At 41.7% G+C, this 16,608-nt stretch overlaps 1 protein-coding gene across 1 annotated transcript; it reads left to right on the forward strand.

Annotated features, from left to right (window-relative positions):
* Positions 1–1,711: 1,711 nt before the first annotated feature.
* Positions 1,712–16,290, forward strand: LOC103508580 (sodium- and chloride-dependent glycine transporter 2-like). The gene is made up of 16 exons (XM_026823151.1): positions 1,712–1,835; positions 3,932–3,970; positions 4,105–4,143; positions 4,278–4,338; positions 4,389–4,531; positions 6,194–6,363; positions 7,078–7,220; positions 7,916–8,048; positions 8,711–8,845; positions 9,410–9,513; positions 9,849–10,086; positions 10,706–10,834; positions 13,095–13,194; positions 14,003–14,103; positions 14,710–14,880; positions 15,849–16,290. The coding sequence occupies exons 1-16, from the start codon at positions 1,712–1,714 to the stop codon at positions 15,978–15,980; spliced, it is 1,962 nt and encodes a 653-aa protein (XP_026678952.1). The 3' UTR covers positions 15,981–16,290.
* The last annotated feature ends 318 nt before the right edge of the window (positions 16,291–16,608 follow it).

Genomic DNA, 16,608 nt, shown 5'->3' on the forward strand with positions numbered 1-16,608 from the left:
AAATTTCTTTGGAATTTGCAAAAATCTATCTAACTCTAGATCTAAATTTTTTTATGTAAGGAGACATTATTTAACTTTTAGGACGTAAAAACGCAAAAAAGTTAAATATTTGCAAGATAAATACTTAAGCAGACGTAAATATTGCAAATATTTGCAACATTTGCGATATTTACGTCTGTTTAAAACAAATTTTCCGTATACCTACCTATCTACACACAGAATTATCCCAAGTTTCATTAATTTTAATGTCACCTACCTACCTCTCTACATAAATATCTATCTATTTCGTACCTAATATATGGTTACACCTTCATGTAATTATACCTACGTATTATTTACGTATAGGTACAGAGTTGAAGATAATTAAATTGCATTACAGGGTACAGACATGCTAAAACATAACATACTACATGAAGATGGTTGACATGCGACATAGATATACTATGATAGATATACGAGTATCTAGGTATGTAGGAAGTTAGGTACGTAGGTAGGATTGTAGGTACGATTGTAGGTAGTAAGTTAGGTAGGATTGTAGGTAGTAAGTTAGGTACGATTGTAAGTAGTAAGTTAGGTAAGATTATAGGTAGGAGGTTATGTACGATTGTAGGTAGTAGTAAGTTAGGTACGATTGTAGGTAGTACGAGTAAGTTAGGTATATGAGTTCAGGAGATATTTTCACCAATCTAAGGTCAGCCAGCCACTCACTCTCAGACTATCTGAGCGTGAGTGGCGGAAAAATCTACAATCCTAGGTCTGTCAGACCGTCTGAGTGTGAGTCTGAAATAATGAGACTAATAAAGCAAATTTGGAGCATTTAAACTTGATCCAGGAACCTTTCTTATTGTTATCTTGATCTACGAAAATATGGTAGCTATAGCCCTAGTAACCAAATTGTCCCAACCCCGTTAGAATCCGAATTGCACAACCCCAAAATATTCTATCCATTAAACCCTTGTATTGGTCCCTGGTTGTGAAGCAATTATGATGATGCTTTGGTGACAGCTTCCTCTACCACTCAACCCTAGTCTCTCTCTCTCTCACCCACCCTCTCTCTCTCTCTCTTTCTCTCTCTCCCTTGTGTCTCAATGTCATTTCATAGCTTCTGTTCTTTTGGAAAGTTTACAAACGCCCATTAGCAAGCAACCAGCACAACTCTTGCTGACTTTTGTTTTCGTAATGCGTTATGCGAAGCTTTGATATAAACTCGTGGGGATTCAAGTATAGGAATGTAGGGCAATCTTTTTCTGATAAGGTTGAACTTTATGATGCCACTTTTTTACTTTCCTTATCCTATAGGAAGGGAAGTAATGTAATCGGGTCAAATTTTCGATGGTCAGATTTTAGTGCCAAAATTAGTCTCAATATTTTTTTTTAATTTTTATAGTTTTTTCTGAGATAATAAAAAAAAATCATGAGAATCACCAATTGTCCTCACGAGGTTGAGTGCACCCCGAACTCTAAGCGCAGAGCCGAAAAAACTTCGACCCGCCGGGAATCGAACCCGGAACCTCCGCCATGAGGCTTTCAGATTCACCACAGGTACTTCACCTGCCTCGGTGGTGTAGTGGTCAAGGCGCTCGCCTGATAAACAGGAGGGCGTGGGTTCAATCCCAGCCGAGGTATGGAATTTTAAACAGCTGGAAAAGGAACTTCCTTTTCCTTCCTAGGTTCCTATGCCTGGCCTACTAAAAATAATTTTATTGTCATAATGAATCGATTCTTCTCATCCTCAGGTGTCCCCCGGGGCGGCTCATTAAGGGAGCGCACCTACAGCGGTGACAAACAGGAGCGCGCGCATCATCGGCGCTTCTCTGCGCACATAGTTGCGCGCCGCGAGTACATCTTTTCTTTATTCTGCTATCGCCATTCGGCGAAAGCTAAAGCCGCTACAACAACAACAACAACAACAACAACAACAACAACAACAACAACAACCACAACAACAGGATTGATATAATTGATGATGATGCTCCAAATTATAGGCCAATTCTTTTAAGTTTTAGTAGCTTGAATCTGATACCGGAAGGAAAGATGGAAGGAAGACTAGAAAGACGAAACAGAGGCAGAAGAAGAAAGTCAAGGGGAAGAAATCTGAGAGACTGGTATGGGTGTGCTGATCAAGAAGAATTGATGAGGGTTTCAAGAAACAAAGACGAGATTGCCATCATGATTTTCAACCTCCGATAGGAGAAGAAGACGAAGAACCCCTGGCCCCCTTTCTCCCCTCTAAAATATGGCCCTGATCCTACATAGCTACTCTATTAGAGGTAGACACTTATACATGTGAAGCATTCCTCATCACTCTTCCACTCAACCTTGAGGTACTCTTGAAACATTGTCAAGGCCATCTTGATTGGACTTTTTGAATGAACGAAGTGAGCTTTAAGTTTTCACTTGACAATAAAATAATTCTTCCTTTTGTTTGTCTGTTAAGGTAGAAACACACTACCATCACCTTACGTTACGTGAATGAACGAAGTGAGGTTTTAAGTTTTCACTTGACAATAAAATAATTCTTCCTTTTGTTTGTCTGTTAAGGTAGAAACACACTACCATCACCTTACGTTACGTGACGTGGTGGTAGTGTGGTTGTCCTGAACGAAATTATACCTACCTACAACCTATTATGGGAAAAATTTTAACTGAGCCAGCCTAGTTAGCTTAGTTGGTGGTGCGTCTGCCTTGTTAGCACTAGGCCGCGGGTTCGATTCCCGCCCGGGGCGGATTTTATCCTGATGGGATAATGTTCGTTCTCGGAACGGCTGGCTTTCTCCTATCCTGTCTTCCTTCTCTCTTCGATTTCGGGACGATAAGACCATAGCAGTTACAGTTCCCTCTGTCAAACCTCTTAAAAAAAAAAAAACCTACGTCAATAGTTTGAAGAGACGCCCGGCATAAATCAACACGGAACAGAGTTTTGATGTTTTTTAACTGTACCTTTTTCTGACTCTCCCTGACTTCATGTTTCATGTGAAGTGATGTGATGTGATGTGATGTGATGTGATGGTAGTGTGTTTCTTCACGAAAGCTCTCGAACGGGTTGCTTGATTCGGATATAATTTGACAGCAACACAGGAAATTATCTGATTTGCCAGTCTAGTTAGCTTGGAGGTCAGCGCGTCTGTCTTGTAAGCGCTAGTTCGTGGGTTCTATTCCTGCGCGGGGGTGGATTTTATCCTAAAAGATGTACCTTTTTCTGACTCTCCATGACTTCATGTTTCATGTGAAGTGATGTGATGTGAAGTGATGTGATGTGATGGTAGTGTGTTTCTTCACCAAAAGCTCTCGAACGGGTTGCTTGATTTGGATATAATTTGACAGCAACACAGGAAATTATCTGATTTGCCAGTCTACGAGTAGTTAGCTTGGAGGTCAGCGCGTCTGTCTTGTAAGCGCTAGTTCGTGGGTTCTATTCCTGCGCGGGGGTGGATTTTATCCTAAGCTGGCTTTCTCCTATCCTGTCTTCCTTCTCTATGTGCTTTCGGAACGATAAGATCTTAGCAGTTACAGTCCCCTGTATCAAACCTCTACAAAAGAAAATAATTATTTTACCTAGTAATAGAAAGTAAAAATAAAACAGCCTTATTTTTTCTCATTCACCCAGATTTCAAAAACAAGGCCCATCCAGTATGAAAAATTCCTGTCTCCTGCTACCTCCTTTTTTGTGAGCACCCTTTTTGTGCGAGGGTAAAACTCTGGGGGTGGGATGGAGACGGGAGGGGGAGTGGGTAGTATTCATTATTTGTAAATTGTATATAATGTGTATTAACAATACAATAAAAATTGAATTGAATTGAATTGTTACAACGTCATAATGTCTTACAATCTCTACTACATGTTTTCTGCCTTGTGGTACCTATTATCTAATTGTTTGTTCATTTCCAACTGTTTTATTACAGGTTGTAAATTTCCACGTGTTTTGTTACAGGTGTGGGCGTTGCCATGGTTACCGTTAGTCTCATCGTGTGTATCTATTACAACGTCATAATGTCTTACACTCTCTACTACATGTTTTCTTCCTTGTGGCACCTATTATCTAATTGTTTGTTCATTTCCAACTGTTTTATTACAGGTTGTAAATTTCCACGTGTTTTGTTACAGGTGTGGGCGTTGCCATGGTTACCGTTAGTCTCATCGTGTGTATCTATTACAACGTCATAATGTCTTACACTCTCTACTACATGTTTTCTTCCTTGTGGTACCTATTATCTAATTGTTTGTTCATTTCCAAGTGTTTTATTACAGGTTGTAAATTTCCATCTGTTTTGTTACAGGTGTGGGCGTTGCCATGGTTACCGTTAGTCTCATTGTGTGCATCTATTACAACGTCATAATGTCTTACACTCTCTACTACATGTTTTCTTCCTTGTGGTACCTATTATCTAATTGTTTGTTCATGCGTTCCTGATCCCATACCTGATAATGTTGGTCCTGGCAGGCAAACCCATGTACTTCCTGGAACTTGCTGTGGGTCAGTTTGGCGGGGTGGGACCCTTGGGTTTATGGAACTGTTGTCCCATAGCAAAAGGTAAGTTTTATACCATGTGTTAGTACCTAGGTATTTACTTATTTGGTACTAGTGGTTGACCCGTCCTGACTTCTTCCTTCTCTATGTGCTTTCGGAACGATAAGATCTTAGCAGTTACAGTTCCCTGTATCAAACCTCTACAAAAGAAAATAATTATTTTACCTAGTAATAGAAAGTAAAAAAAAGCAGCCTTATTTTTTCTCATTCACCCAGATTTCAAAAACAAGGCCCACCCAGTATGGAAAATTCGTGTCTCCTGCTACCTCCTTTTTTGTGAGCACCCTTTTTGTGCGAGGGTAAAACAATTGTTTGTTAATTTCCAACTGTTTTGTTACAGGTGTAGGCGTTGCCATGGTTACCGTTAGTCTCATCGTGTGTATCTATTACAACGTCATAATGTCTTACGCTCTCTACTACATGTTTTCTTCCTTGTGGTACCTATTATCTAATTGTTTGTTAATTTCCAACTGTTTTGTTACAGGTGTAGGCGTTGCCATGGTTACCGTTAGTCTCATCGTGTGTATCTATTACAACGTCATAATGTCTTACGCTCTCTACTACATGTTTTCTTCCTTGTGGTACCTATTATCTAATTGTTTGTTAATTTCCAACTGTTTTGTTACAGGTGTAGGCGTTGCCATGGTTACCGTTAGTCTCATCGTGTGTATCTATTACAACGTCATAATGTCTTACGCTCTCTACTACATGTTTTCTTCCTTGTGGTACCTATTATCTAATTGTTTGTTAATTTCCAACTGTTTTGTTACAGGTGTAGGCGTTGCCATGGTTACCGTTAGTCTCATCGTGTGTATCTATTACAACGTCATAATGTCTTACGCTCTCTACTACATGTTTTCTTCCTTGTGGTACCTATTATCTAATTGTTTGTTAATTTCCAACTGTTTTGTTACAGGTGTAGGCGTTGCCATGGTTACCGTTAGTCTCATCGTGTGTATCTATTACAACGTCATAATGTCTTACGCTCTCTACTACATGTTTTCTTCCTTGTGGTACCTATTATCTAATTGTTTGTTAATTTCCAACTGTTTTGTTACAGGTGTAGGCGTTGCCATGGTTACCGTTAGTCTCATCGTGTGTATCTATTACAACGTCATAATGTCTTACGCTCTCTACTACATGTTTTCTTCCTTGTGGTACCTATTATCTAATTGTTTGTTAATTTCCAACTGTTTTGTTACAGGTGTAGGCGTTGCCATGGTTACCGTTAGTCTCATCGTGTGTATCTATTACAACGTCATAATGTCTTACGCTCTCTACTACATGTTTTCTTCCTTGTGGTACCTATTATCTAATTGTTTGTTAATTTCCAACTGTTTTGTTACAGGTGTAGGCGTTGCCATGGTTACCGTTAGTCTCATCGTGTGTATCTATTACAACGTCATAATGTCTTACGCTCTCTACTACATGTTTTCTTCCTTGTGGTACCTATTATCTAATTGTTTGTTAATTTCCAACTGTTTTGTTACAGGTGTAGGCGTTGCCATGGTTACCGTTAGTCTCATCGTGTGTATCTATTACAACGTCATAATGTCTTACACTCTCTACTACATGTTTTCTTCCTTGTGGTACCTATTATCTAATTGTTTGTTCATTTCCAACTGTTTTATTACAGGTTGTAAATTTCCACGTGTTTTGTTACAGGTGTGGGCGTTGCCATGGTTACCGTTAGTCTCATTGTGTGTATCTATTACAACGTCATAATGTCTTACACTCTCTACTACATGTTTTCTTCCTTGCAATTCGATGTGCCTTGGAGTAAGTGTGACCCGGAGTGGGCCGACATGAGTACGTGCTACGTACGCGGCGTCAATGTAAGTATGAGCCACGTAAAATCAGCCCGCGTAGTTATTTGCCAAGTAGAATCAGCCACGTAGGTGTTAGCCACGTAAAAGCCAGCTTCGCCGTAGGATTTATTCATCTAAAATCAGCTTCGTGAGGGAAGAAACGGGTTAGGAATTGTTCAGGTAGAATCAGCCTCATAAAATAATATTTACACTATAATGTTATAAAATCAGTCCAGTATTAATAAAAGGAGGTTACATCAAGAGGTATGTAGTAGGTAGTATGGGATCAATGTACATTTGGCATCTCCACCAAAACTAGTGGAGATGCCAAATAATCTTTGTTAGGGGAGATGCCATAAAATCTTTGGTAGTGGAGAATTCAAAATGTTCTATTAGTGGAGATGCCAAAAATGATCTTTGTTAGTGGAGATGTCAAATGCTGCATGGCGCACCATCCTTTCTTGGCGTAAAATTTGCTGGCGAAATCCCAGCCAGACCCCTCTCACCAATAAACGTCTAGTTAAACATTTTTCAAGTCTTTGAAGAGTATCCCAAACACTGAACTCTGGAACTCGCTCGGTTTCCTTCTCTCCCTCTCCCCGCTGCAATCTGAAATCACTCACGCTTGAAATGTCCTCGTAAAGTTCTCATCTAGTGGGATTAATTTCCCTGTCTTAGCGGGATTAATTTCCCTGTTCGAGAGCGTCGGTCCCTTATGTCCTTGTTTCTCTTGTGTTTCAGAGCGGAAACAACAGCAATAGTAGTAGCGTTAGTAGTTATCAGTCCAGTAATAGTTCTAATAGTTCCCTCGTGTATGACAATAATAATAGTATCATCTTCTACAACTCCACCAACGTTGAAACAGCGAGTCTCCAGTTTTGGGAGTAAGTATACCTTGTTTAGGGTAGCAACATTGTGTTTTAGTTTAACAAACAATAGACTTGAAACCACAAGGCGAGGTTAACGCCGGAGACGTTCTCTACCACCTAACCCTTGGAGCTCCATTATTACGTGGTTAATTTATGAAATATATGATTATGAATTCCAAGCCTCGGCTGGGATCGTACCCGCGCTCTTCTGTTACCAGGCGAGGGTCTTGGCTACTATGCCACAATGTCTGTAATATGTGAATATTAGAGCCCAGAATTAGTGGGTACCTGGGTATTGTGCTGAGGTATCCCAAGTCTTCCTTTGACAAAGGATTTCTATCGTCAAAAGTTGCCTCAACTATGTGAGGGTAGCAACATTGTGTTTTTGTTTAACAAACAATAGACTTGAAACCACTAGGCGAGGTTAACGCCGGAGACGTTCTCTACCACCTAACCCTTAGAACTCCATTATTACGTGGTTAATTTATGAAATAAATGATTATAAGCCTCGGCTGGGATCGTACACGCGCTCTTCTGTTACCAGGCGAGGGTCTTGACTACTATGCCACAATGCCTGTAACATGAGAATATTAGAGCCCAGAATTAGTGGGTACCTGGGTATTGTGCTGAGGTATCCCAATTCTTCCTTTGACAAAGGATTTCTATCGTCAAAAGTTGCCTCAACTATGTTTATATTTTTATTCCCCCAGGCGAAAAGTCCTCAAGTTGTCGGACGGTATTGAGAATCTTGGTCCGGTCAAGACAGATCTGGCTATCTGTCTCGCAGTATCCTGGATAGTGGTTGTACTCTGTCTGATGAAAGGCATTAAGACATCTGGGAAGGTAAGACTGCCATAGGTCTCTCAGACCGTCTGAGTGTGTGTGGCAGAAAAATCTAAAGACCTAGGTCTGTCAGACCATCTGACAGACCTAGGTCTCGAGCTTTTTCCGCCACACCCGTTCTGACTGTCTGAAAGATCTAGGTGTGTGAGACCTGAGTCAGTTAGAGTTAGACGGTCTACCAACGTAAAAAGATTAATGATAAATGAAAATCAACAGTAGAGGAGGCACTTAGTCCTAATACCTAGGTCTCTCAAACCATCTGAGCGTGTGTGGCAGAAAAATCCAAAGACCTAGGTCTGTCAGACCATCTGAGAGACCTAGGTCTCAAGCTTTTTTCGCCACATACGTTCTGACTGTCTGAAAGAGCTAGGTGTGTGAGACCTGAGTCAGTTAGAGTTAGACGGTCTACCAACGTAAAAAGATGAATGATAAATGAGAATCAACAGTAGAGAAGGCACTTAGTAATGCTGTGATGTTCACAAAAGTTGTGGAGAAGCTTTCTGCTTACCACATGATTTGATTGATGATTTAATTAATTGGATACTTTTTCCAGGTGGTTTATTTCGCTGCTACATTTCCCTACGTGATCCTAGTCACGTTATTAGTTACCGGTCTGTTACATGATTTGATTGATGATTTTATTAATTGGATACTTTTTCCAGGTGGTTTATTTCGCTGCTACATTTCCCTACGTGATCCTAGTCACGTTATTAGTTACCGGTCTGTTACAAGATGGCGCCATCAGCGGTGTACTCTACTTCATCACACCTACCTGGGAGAAGTTGCTTGATATACAGGTAAGAACTGAATATTAATGAGTAATGACCGATTTCAGCAACTCAAGATTCGTATAAACTTAACCCAACTTTTAAGGCTGTTTGCCCTCAGAGTGGGCTTTTTGTCTACGAATCAACACAAGATAATGGGCACTTAAGTTAATCGAGAATATTAATGAGTAAATGACCGATTTCAGCAACTCAAGATTCGTAGATTCGTATAAGCTTAACCCAACTTTTAAGGCTGTTTGCCCTCAGAGTGGGCTTTTTGTCTACGAATCAACACAAGATAATGGGCACTTAAGTTAATCGACCATTGGTGATGGTTGTCCTCACGCTGATTAACGGCGGTTCAAGACGGTGTATGGCAGAAAATAAAAAGATATTCTGTATTCTGCCATTACCAGTCGGCTACAGCTGATGTTACTTTAAAATTAATAAGGTTTAAATTATCACTTAGTGTGGCGACATCTCAGCCGGTGGTTGCCAGATAGATCTTGACACTGCTGTTCTGAAGAGATCTCTGGTAGTTGGTAGTTGATTCAACGCCTCAAGTGATGTGATGTTCATTGAATTTAATTTCAGGTTTGGCATGCGGCGGCAGGTCAAATGTTTTTCTCGCTCAGTGTATCCATGGGGGGTTTGATCATGTACAGTAGTTACAATGACTTCAGCAATAACGTCTACAGGTAAGACAGAGGTTAGAGTCTGTAAAGCTGAGAACTTGAGTGATACATCGAGGGAAGGCACAGTTGTAAAAAGAGGAAGCTGTGTCCACCCATAGTCGACCTGAGGAGTCCATACTGCCCCGATAACATAGTTTTTTATCTCGTCGATCGACGGCCGGTCGACTATATTGGAGATTGGACACACCTTTAGAATAGAATAGAATATACCTTGTTTATACTACCAGCATAGGACTGAAAAGTCTGTTTACTCTCTCAGTCTATACAAAAATCCCTTGATTCTGTTGGGCATGCTAAGACACAGAAATTTGAAGTGCCTGTTCCGTTCTTTTCCGCAGGGACGCCCTCGTGGTGAGCGTCATGGACACCATCACGAGCATAATGTCCGGCATCGTCACCTTCTCCATTTTGGGGGCCATGGCGCACGACCTCAACGTACCCATCAACCAGGTTGTCAAGGAGGGGCCGGGATTGGCGTTCGTCGCCTATCCGGAGGCTCTACTCAGATTGCCGTTCCCTCAACTCTGGTCCATACTGTTCTTCCTCATGCTGTTCGTATTGGGACTGGACAGTGAGGTAGGTGCTGATTTACAAACCTTTCGCCGAGGATTAGGTCCGCCTGTCAGGTCTACTTGATACCTGATGGTGAGTGGCTGGCTTTAGGCGCTATGAACACTAGTGAAACGTGTTTCATGCAACCCGTGCATAAGGTTAACACAGAGCAGTGCACCCTAGTGAAACCGAGTTTCATGAAACTCATTGTGTATTGACAGATGAAATGTAGCTCCTCCATTGTCCTCACAAGGCTGAACTCCAAACACAGTCAGTGCACCCTGGTGAAACCGAGTTTCATGAAACTCATTGTGTATTGACAGATGAAATGTAGCTCCTCCATTGTCCTCACAAGGCTGAACTCCAAACACAGTCGAAAAAACTCCGACTCCGCAGGAATGGAACCCGGGACCTCCGGAGTACAAGACCCACTTGGCCACGGAGGTTGTGAGGGACTTCAATATTAAAGATTATAAGGTTGCTAAACTCCAATGTGCTGATTGATCTGAATCTCTTCTCATTTCAGTTTGCCTTGTTGGAGAATGTACTAACATCAGTGTCTGACGAATTCCTGGTGTTGCGAAATCACAAGCAGTCGCTAAACTCCAATGCGCTGATTGACCTGAATCTCTTCTCATTTCAGTTTGCCTTGTTGGAGAATGTACTAACATCAGTGTCTGACGAATTCCTGGTGTTGCGAAATCACAAGCTCCCTTTCTGCATATGCACCGCCTTAGTGTGCTACGTCATAGGTCTATCTTGTGTTACCCATGTAAGTATGGCCCCAGCCAGCCTCTAGTTTGCTTGGATCGTAGCTCGCATCACATGCCTTGTAAACGCTCTTCAAATTGGTTTTCATTTCCTCACTGGGTAAACGTCTTCCTAAACAGATCAGGTTCTTTCTCCAAATTGCTGGCTTTCTTTTATCGACCTATCCTATCCGCCTTCTCTTTTCAATGGAGGAGTTGCAAATGGGTAAAAATTATGAATAAATGGTCGATTCCTATGTAAAAAGTTGGGAAAAATCCAAATCTGAGGTCTATTGGTTTTGATTCCCTCACTGGGTAAACATTTTCCTAAACAGATCAGGTTCTTTCTCTGAATTGCTGGCTTTCTTTTATCGACCTATCCTATCCGCCTTCTCTTTTCAATTTAGGGACGATAAAGACCTCCGTTGTTACAGTCTCCTCTATCAAACCTCCTCACTTTGCGTCCAGGAAAGAAGCTGTGTCCACAGTCCACACATAGCCGACGCCATAGATCTGTTCGATGTCGACTGAAACACTACCTTGACAACATATAGATTCACCTCGTCGATCGACGGTGTCGACTATGTGTGGACACAGCTCAAGATTCACCTCGTCGATAGACCATCGATTGACGGCGTCGACTATGTTTGGACACAGCTCAAGAGTTCGAGAGCGGGATACGACGAACTTTACACGTACTTTTCTACGTAATCCTATCACTGCTGATGAATTAAGGAACATATCGCGCCAGAGTTTCCCTCGGAATTTTGTTTTTTGTCCCTCCTTCTCCCCCCTTTTTGTCTTCGCTTTTCAATATTTTACGTTATTTTGTTATACTGAAGAGGTCCTCAAAATTTATCAGAACCTTAGTCCACGGCCGTATTTAGGGGGGAGGCTGAGGGGGCCCGTCCAACTTCATTTTTAGTCCGTCCTTCCTTTATTAGTCCGTCCTTCCTTCATTATTACAATAGTAATAAAAAGGTAAAAGGGACGGACTATTGTATTCGCTTCGGTGTCGTCTGTCGGTCGGTCTGTCGGTCTGTCTGTCTGTCTGTCCCCATAGAAGGACTTATCCAAACCTAGTCGACCTATATATATCAAATTAAAGGTCTTTTTACCAGGATCACGAAAATGGTGGTGCAAATTTTGTCCAGAAAACCGACCATCGATCGACGGCGTCGACTATGTGTGGACACAGCTCAAGATTCACCTCGTCGATAGACCATCGATCGTCGGCGTCGACTATGTTTGGACACAGCTCAAGATTCACCTCGTCGATAGACCATCGATCGACGGTGTCGACTATGTTTGGACACAGCTCAAGATTCACCTCGTCGATAGACCATCGATCGACGGCGTCGACTATGTTTGGACACAGCTTTACAGAAGTCGTATAGTTTTGTGTTACAGGATGGCAACTACATTTTGACTTATTGTTTTGTTTTACAGGGTGGCAACTACGTCCTGACTCTGATGGATGTGTATGGAGGTGGTACAGCCGTCCTCTTCATAGCAATCTTCGAGTGCGTATCCCTAAAGGGGATTTAGCTAAAAATCTTCCCGGAAAAAGAACGAATAAATCTTCGCCCCTTGAATCGGTCCTGATCCGAAGTCAAATATGCTCAAGCAGTTCAAGAGAACTCTAATTATTATGTAGGTATTTTGTTTTTTCGATTTAGAACGGTTCTGAGAGCAGGATGAAATTGTTAGATAACTCGACATCGATCTGATGTCGTGCAAAGAGAATAAAAGTGCAAGTAAAAAATACGTGATAATTTTATTGTAGATACCAAATTAAATATACCTTACCTACCTTCTTTTTTTTAAGAGGTTTGACAGAGGGAACTGTAACTGCTATGGTCTTATCGTCCCGAAATCAAAGAGAGAAGGAAGACAGGATAGTCGAGTGCGTCAGTCTGGTTTGGGTGTACGGTAAGTCAGATTCCGCCAAAGATAGACAGTGGATGGGTGGTAGACCTTCTTTAGATGAATCCTAGCTGCCATTTAAATAAGAGAGAGAGAGAGGGAGACCATAGGTACTCCAAATCTATGATGGCACACCATCCTGTTTACGAAAGTTTTCCCGGAAGGAAAATACTCGTACATTTTTTTTTAAAAGAGGTTTGATAGAGGGAACTGTAACTGCTATGGTCTTATCGTCCTGAAATCGAAGAGAGAAGGAAGACAGGATAGGAGAAAGCCAGTCGTTCCGAGTTACAGAAGTCGTATTGTTTTGTGTTACAGGATGGCAACTACATTTTGACTTATTGTTTTCTTTTACAGGGTGGCAACTACGTCCTGACTCTGATGGATGTGTATGGAGGTGGTACAGCCGTCCTCTTCATAGCAATCTTCGAGTGCGTCAGTCTGGTTTGGGTGTACGGTAAGTCAGATTCCGCCAAAGATAGACAGTGGATGGGTGGTAGACCTTCTTTAGATGAATCCTAGCTGCCATTTAAATAAGAGAGAGAGAGAGGGAGACCATAGGTACTCCAAATCTATGATGGCACACCATCCTGTTTACGAAAGTTTTCCCGGAAGGAAAATACTCGTACATTTTTTTTTAAAAGAGGTTTGATAGAGGGAACTGTAACTGCTATGGTCTTATCGTCCTGAAATCGAAGAGAGAAGGAAGACAGGATAGGAGAAAGCCAGTCGTTCCGAGAACGAACATTATCCCATCAGGATAAAATCCGCCCCGGGCGGGAATCGAACCCGCGGCCTAGCGCTTACAAGGCAGACGCACTACCAACTAAGCTAACTAGGCTGGCAAATTGGCTGTAATGAACCAGCTTAGATGGCTGTAATGAACCAGCTTAGATGGCTGTAATGAACCAGCTTAGATGGCTGTAATGAACCAGCTTAGATGGCTGTAATGAACCAGCTTAGATGGCTGTAATGAACCAGCTTAGATGGCTGTAATGAACCAGCTTAGATGGCTGTAATGAACCAGCTTAGATGGCTGTAATGAACCAGCTTAGATGGCTGTAATGAACCAGCTTAGATGGCTGTAATGAACCAGCTTAGATGGCTGTAATGAAAACGTAGTAAAGCTGTAAGTGTGTGTCCACAAACTACACATAATCGACAGCCGTCAATCGATGTGAATTCATTGTGAATCGATGTCGATCGACCGATAGCCGGTCGACTATGTGTGAACACGTCTTGATGTTCATATTTACTGTTTCCAGGTCTCAAGAACCTGTGCTGGGATCTGAAGTTTATGTTGAAGTTTCAGCCAGGTGTTTACTGGAGATTTACCTGGGTGTTCTGTGCCCCTGTGATATTAGCTGTAAGTATCTAGCACCGTAGGAACATATTAGTGTTTGTGTTTGAATAGTGTTTGTGTTTGAACGATTTGGAACCATTTTTTGAACGATTTGTCAGATGAAAGTTGATAATTATCCAAACGTCTCAAGCTGTGTCTACACGTAGTCCGACCTTTAAGACTAAAGAAAAACAGAGTGGAGAGCTTCGAGAACGTAGATAGAAGAGACGAATTCAAACCCCATTGGACGGAGAACAAAAAGCTTAGGTAGGTTGAAATGATAAACATATATACTTCTTCACTATTTGTAAAGCAACAAAAAGCTTGCTCCATTATGCAGAACATTTGCTCTTTTTGACATCGATTGAGCTTTATGGGAATTTGGCACTGTGTTTTTCCAAGTTCTACACTTCACTGAAGTACCAGGTACCACTAGTACCAGTCAATAATTGTTATCTTGTCTTAAGGTGTGTCCAAACATAGTCGATCGACGACGAGGTGAATCTATGTTGTCAAGGCAGTGTGGACGGTTCAGTCGACTTCGATCGACGGCCAGTCGACTATGTGAGGACACACCTTTAGTGATGATTTTCTTCTAATTTTAACACTCTTCTCTCTGTGTTTCCTCAGACTATCTTCATCTACTCTATCATTGCTCACAAGCCTCTGCATTACGAGAACTATGACTATCCGGATTGGGCTGATGGCGTAGGTTGGTGTTTGGCCTGTCTGTCCATGTGTCAGATACCGTTCTGGGCACTCGTCGTTGTGCTCAGAGCGAAGGGATCTTCTTTGAAACAGGTGAGGGGCCTTTTAATGTTGTTAGCATTTGAAATCTTGCTCGCAAACCTTTTTGCAGGTCCTCGAGATGAATTTAACTTTTAAAAAGTGTGCAGCATGTTAACAAAACACCCCTTTATCGGTCGTCGCCCCTCTTATCGCTCCCTTCTCTTTTTCGCCCCTGAAATCGCCCCCAAGGGTCGATCGCCCCGTTGAGAGTCGCTGCACTGCACCATTGGGGTTGGCGAGTGCACTATCACAACGCATTTCAAGCGCAGAGCCGAAAAAACCCCGCCGGAAATCGAATCCGGGACCCGTTGAAATATTTACAATCGAAATACGAGTGCAAATATTTTGGGACTGAGTAAGATATGGGAAAGTTCACCGTTACTAGTGGGACTCAAGATCTAAAACCTTATGTTATTACTTATTCTGTTCAACACTCGTTTTCTGTGCAGAAGTTCCTCAACGCCATTTCACCGACTGAAGACTGGGGTCCCGCCCTTAGAGCGAAGGGATCTTCTTTGAAACAGGTGAGTGGCCTTTTAATGTTGTTAGAATTTGAAATCTTGCTCGCAAACCTTTTTGCAGGTCCTCAAGATGAATTTAACTTTTAAAAAGTGTGCAGCATGTTAACACAACACCCCTTTATCGGTCGTCGCCCCTCTTATCGCTCCCATCTCTTTTTCGCCCCCTGAAATCCCCCCCAAGGGTCGATCGCCCCCGTTGAGAGTTGCTGCACTGCACCATTGGGGTTGGCGAGTGCACAATCACAACGCATTTCAAGCGCAGAGCCGAAAAAACCCCGCCGGAAATCGAATCCGGGACCCGTTGAAATATTTACAATCGAAATACGAGTGCAAATATTTTGGGACTGAGTAAGATATGGGAAAGTTCACCGTTACTAGTGGGACACCGTTACTAGTGGGACTCAAGATCTAAAAACTTATGTTATTACTTATTCTGTTCAACACTCGTTTTCTGTGCAGAAGTTCCTCAACGCCATTTCACCGACTGAAGACTGGGGTCCCGCGGATCCAGAAATTAAAAAGCAATGGGCCGAGGAGAAGAAGAACTTCGAAAAGGTCCCCATGAAACCTTTGAACGGAGAAATCATCTAGATTCGAATAAGCTTGACCCATTTTTGGGGCTGTTAGCCTCAGAGTGGGCTATTTGTGTAAGCTGGCTGGCTCCCAACTGGGCTCGAAGATCCGGGCGATCTTCAGTAGCTTTTTGGTTAGGTATTTTCCATGGATGTCTTGCAGTGGGTTGGATAACCCTACAGTAAGTCATGGAAGTAGGGAGTTACATTCGAGGATGGCATGAGTAATCGTCTCTTCACATTACCCGCATAATCTAAAAACAATTTCGGCTTGGACAAGAAAACATCGACAAGACCATAGTTTGTCGATGTTTTCATGTGTATGGAATTTTCGTGTAGTTTTGTCGTAAAGTATTTTCCTATATCGAGTTGTTTTATTTTGTTATTGAATTGTACAGAATGAAGAAATCAAGCAATCAGAAGATTTGTTCGAAATTTCTGATCAACCGAAGTGAAGTCAAGAGATTTAATACCTATGTTTAGATTTAGGTAACTATAGAGTTTAGTAGATTGTTTAGAAGTAGATTTGTTTAGTTTACACTTTACAAGATAACTTATTGTAATATTTTAACCAAACATAAAATTATAAACTATACTTGACTTTTAACTATAAACCAAATGATAGTACCTTGTATTTATATTTTGTA

This window comes from Diaphorina citri, unplaced genomic scaffold (genome assembly GCF_000475195.1).
Source record: "Diaphorina citri unplaced genomic scaffold, Diaci psyllid genome assembly version 1.1 scaffold412, whole genome shotgun sequence".
Classification (NCBI taxonomy): domain Eukaryota; kingdom Metazoa; phylum Arthropoda; class Insecta; order Hemiptera; family Psyllidae; genus Diaphorina; species Diaphorina citri.

What these genes read in the sequence shown, in the direction of transcription:
- LOC103508580 (XM_026823151.1), top strand. Translation starts at nt 1,712, where the DNA reads ATGAATCGATTCTTCTCATCCTCAGGTGTCCCCCGGGGCGGCTCATTA. An exon ending in CAGTCTGGTTTGGGTGTACG is followed by an intron (nt 13,195 to 14,002) that starts GTAAGTCAGATT and finishes TACTGTTTCCAG; the next exon opens with GTCTCAAGAACCTGTGCTGG. An exon ending in AGGGATCTTCTTTGAAACAG is followed by an intron (nt 14,881 to 15,848) that starts GTGAGGGGCCTT and finishes TTTTCTGTGCAG; the next exon opens with AAGTTCCTCAACGCCATTTC.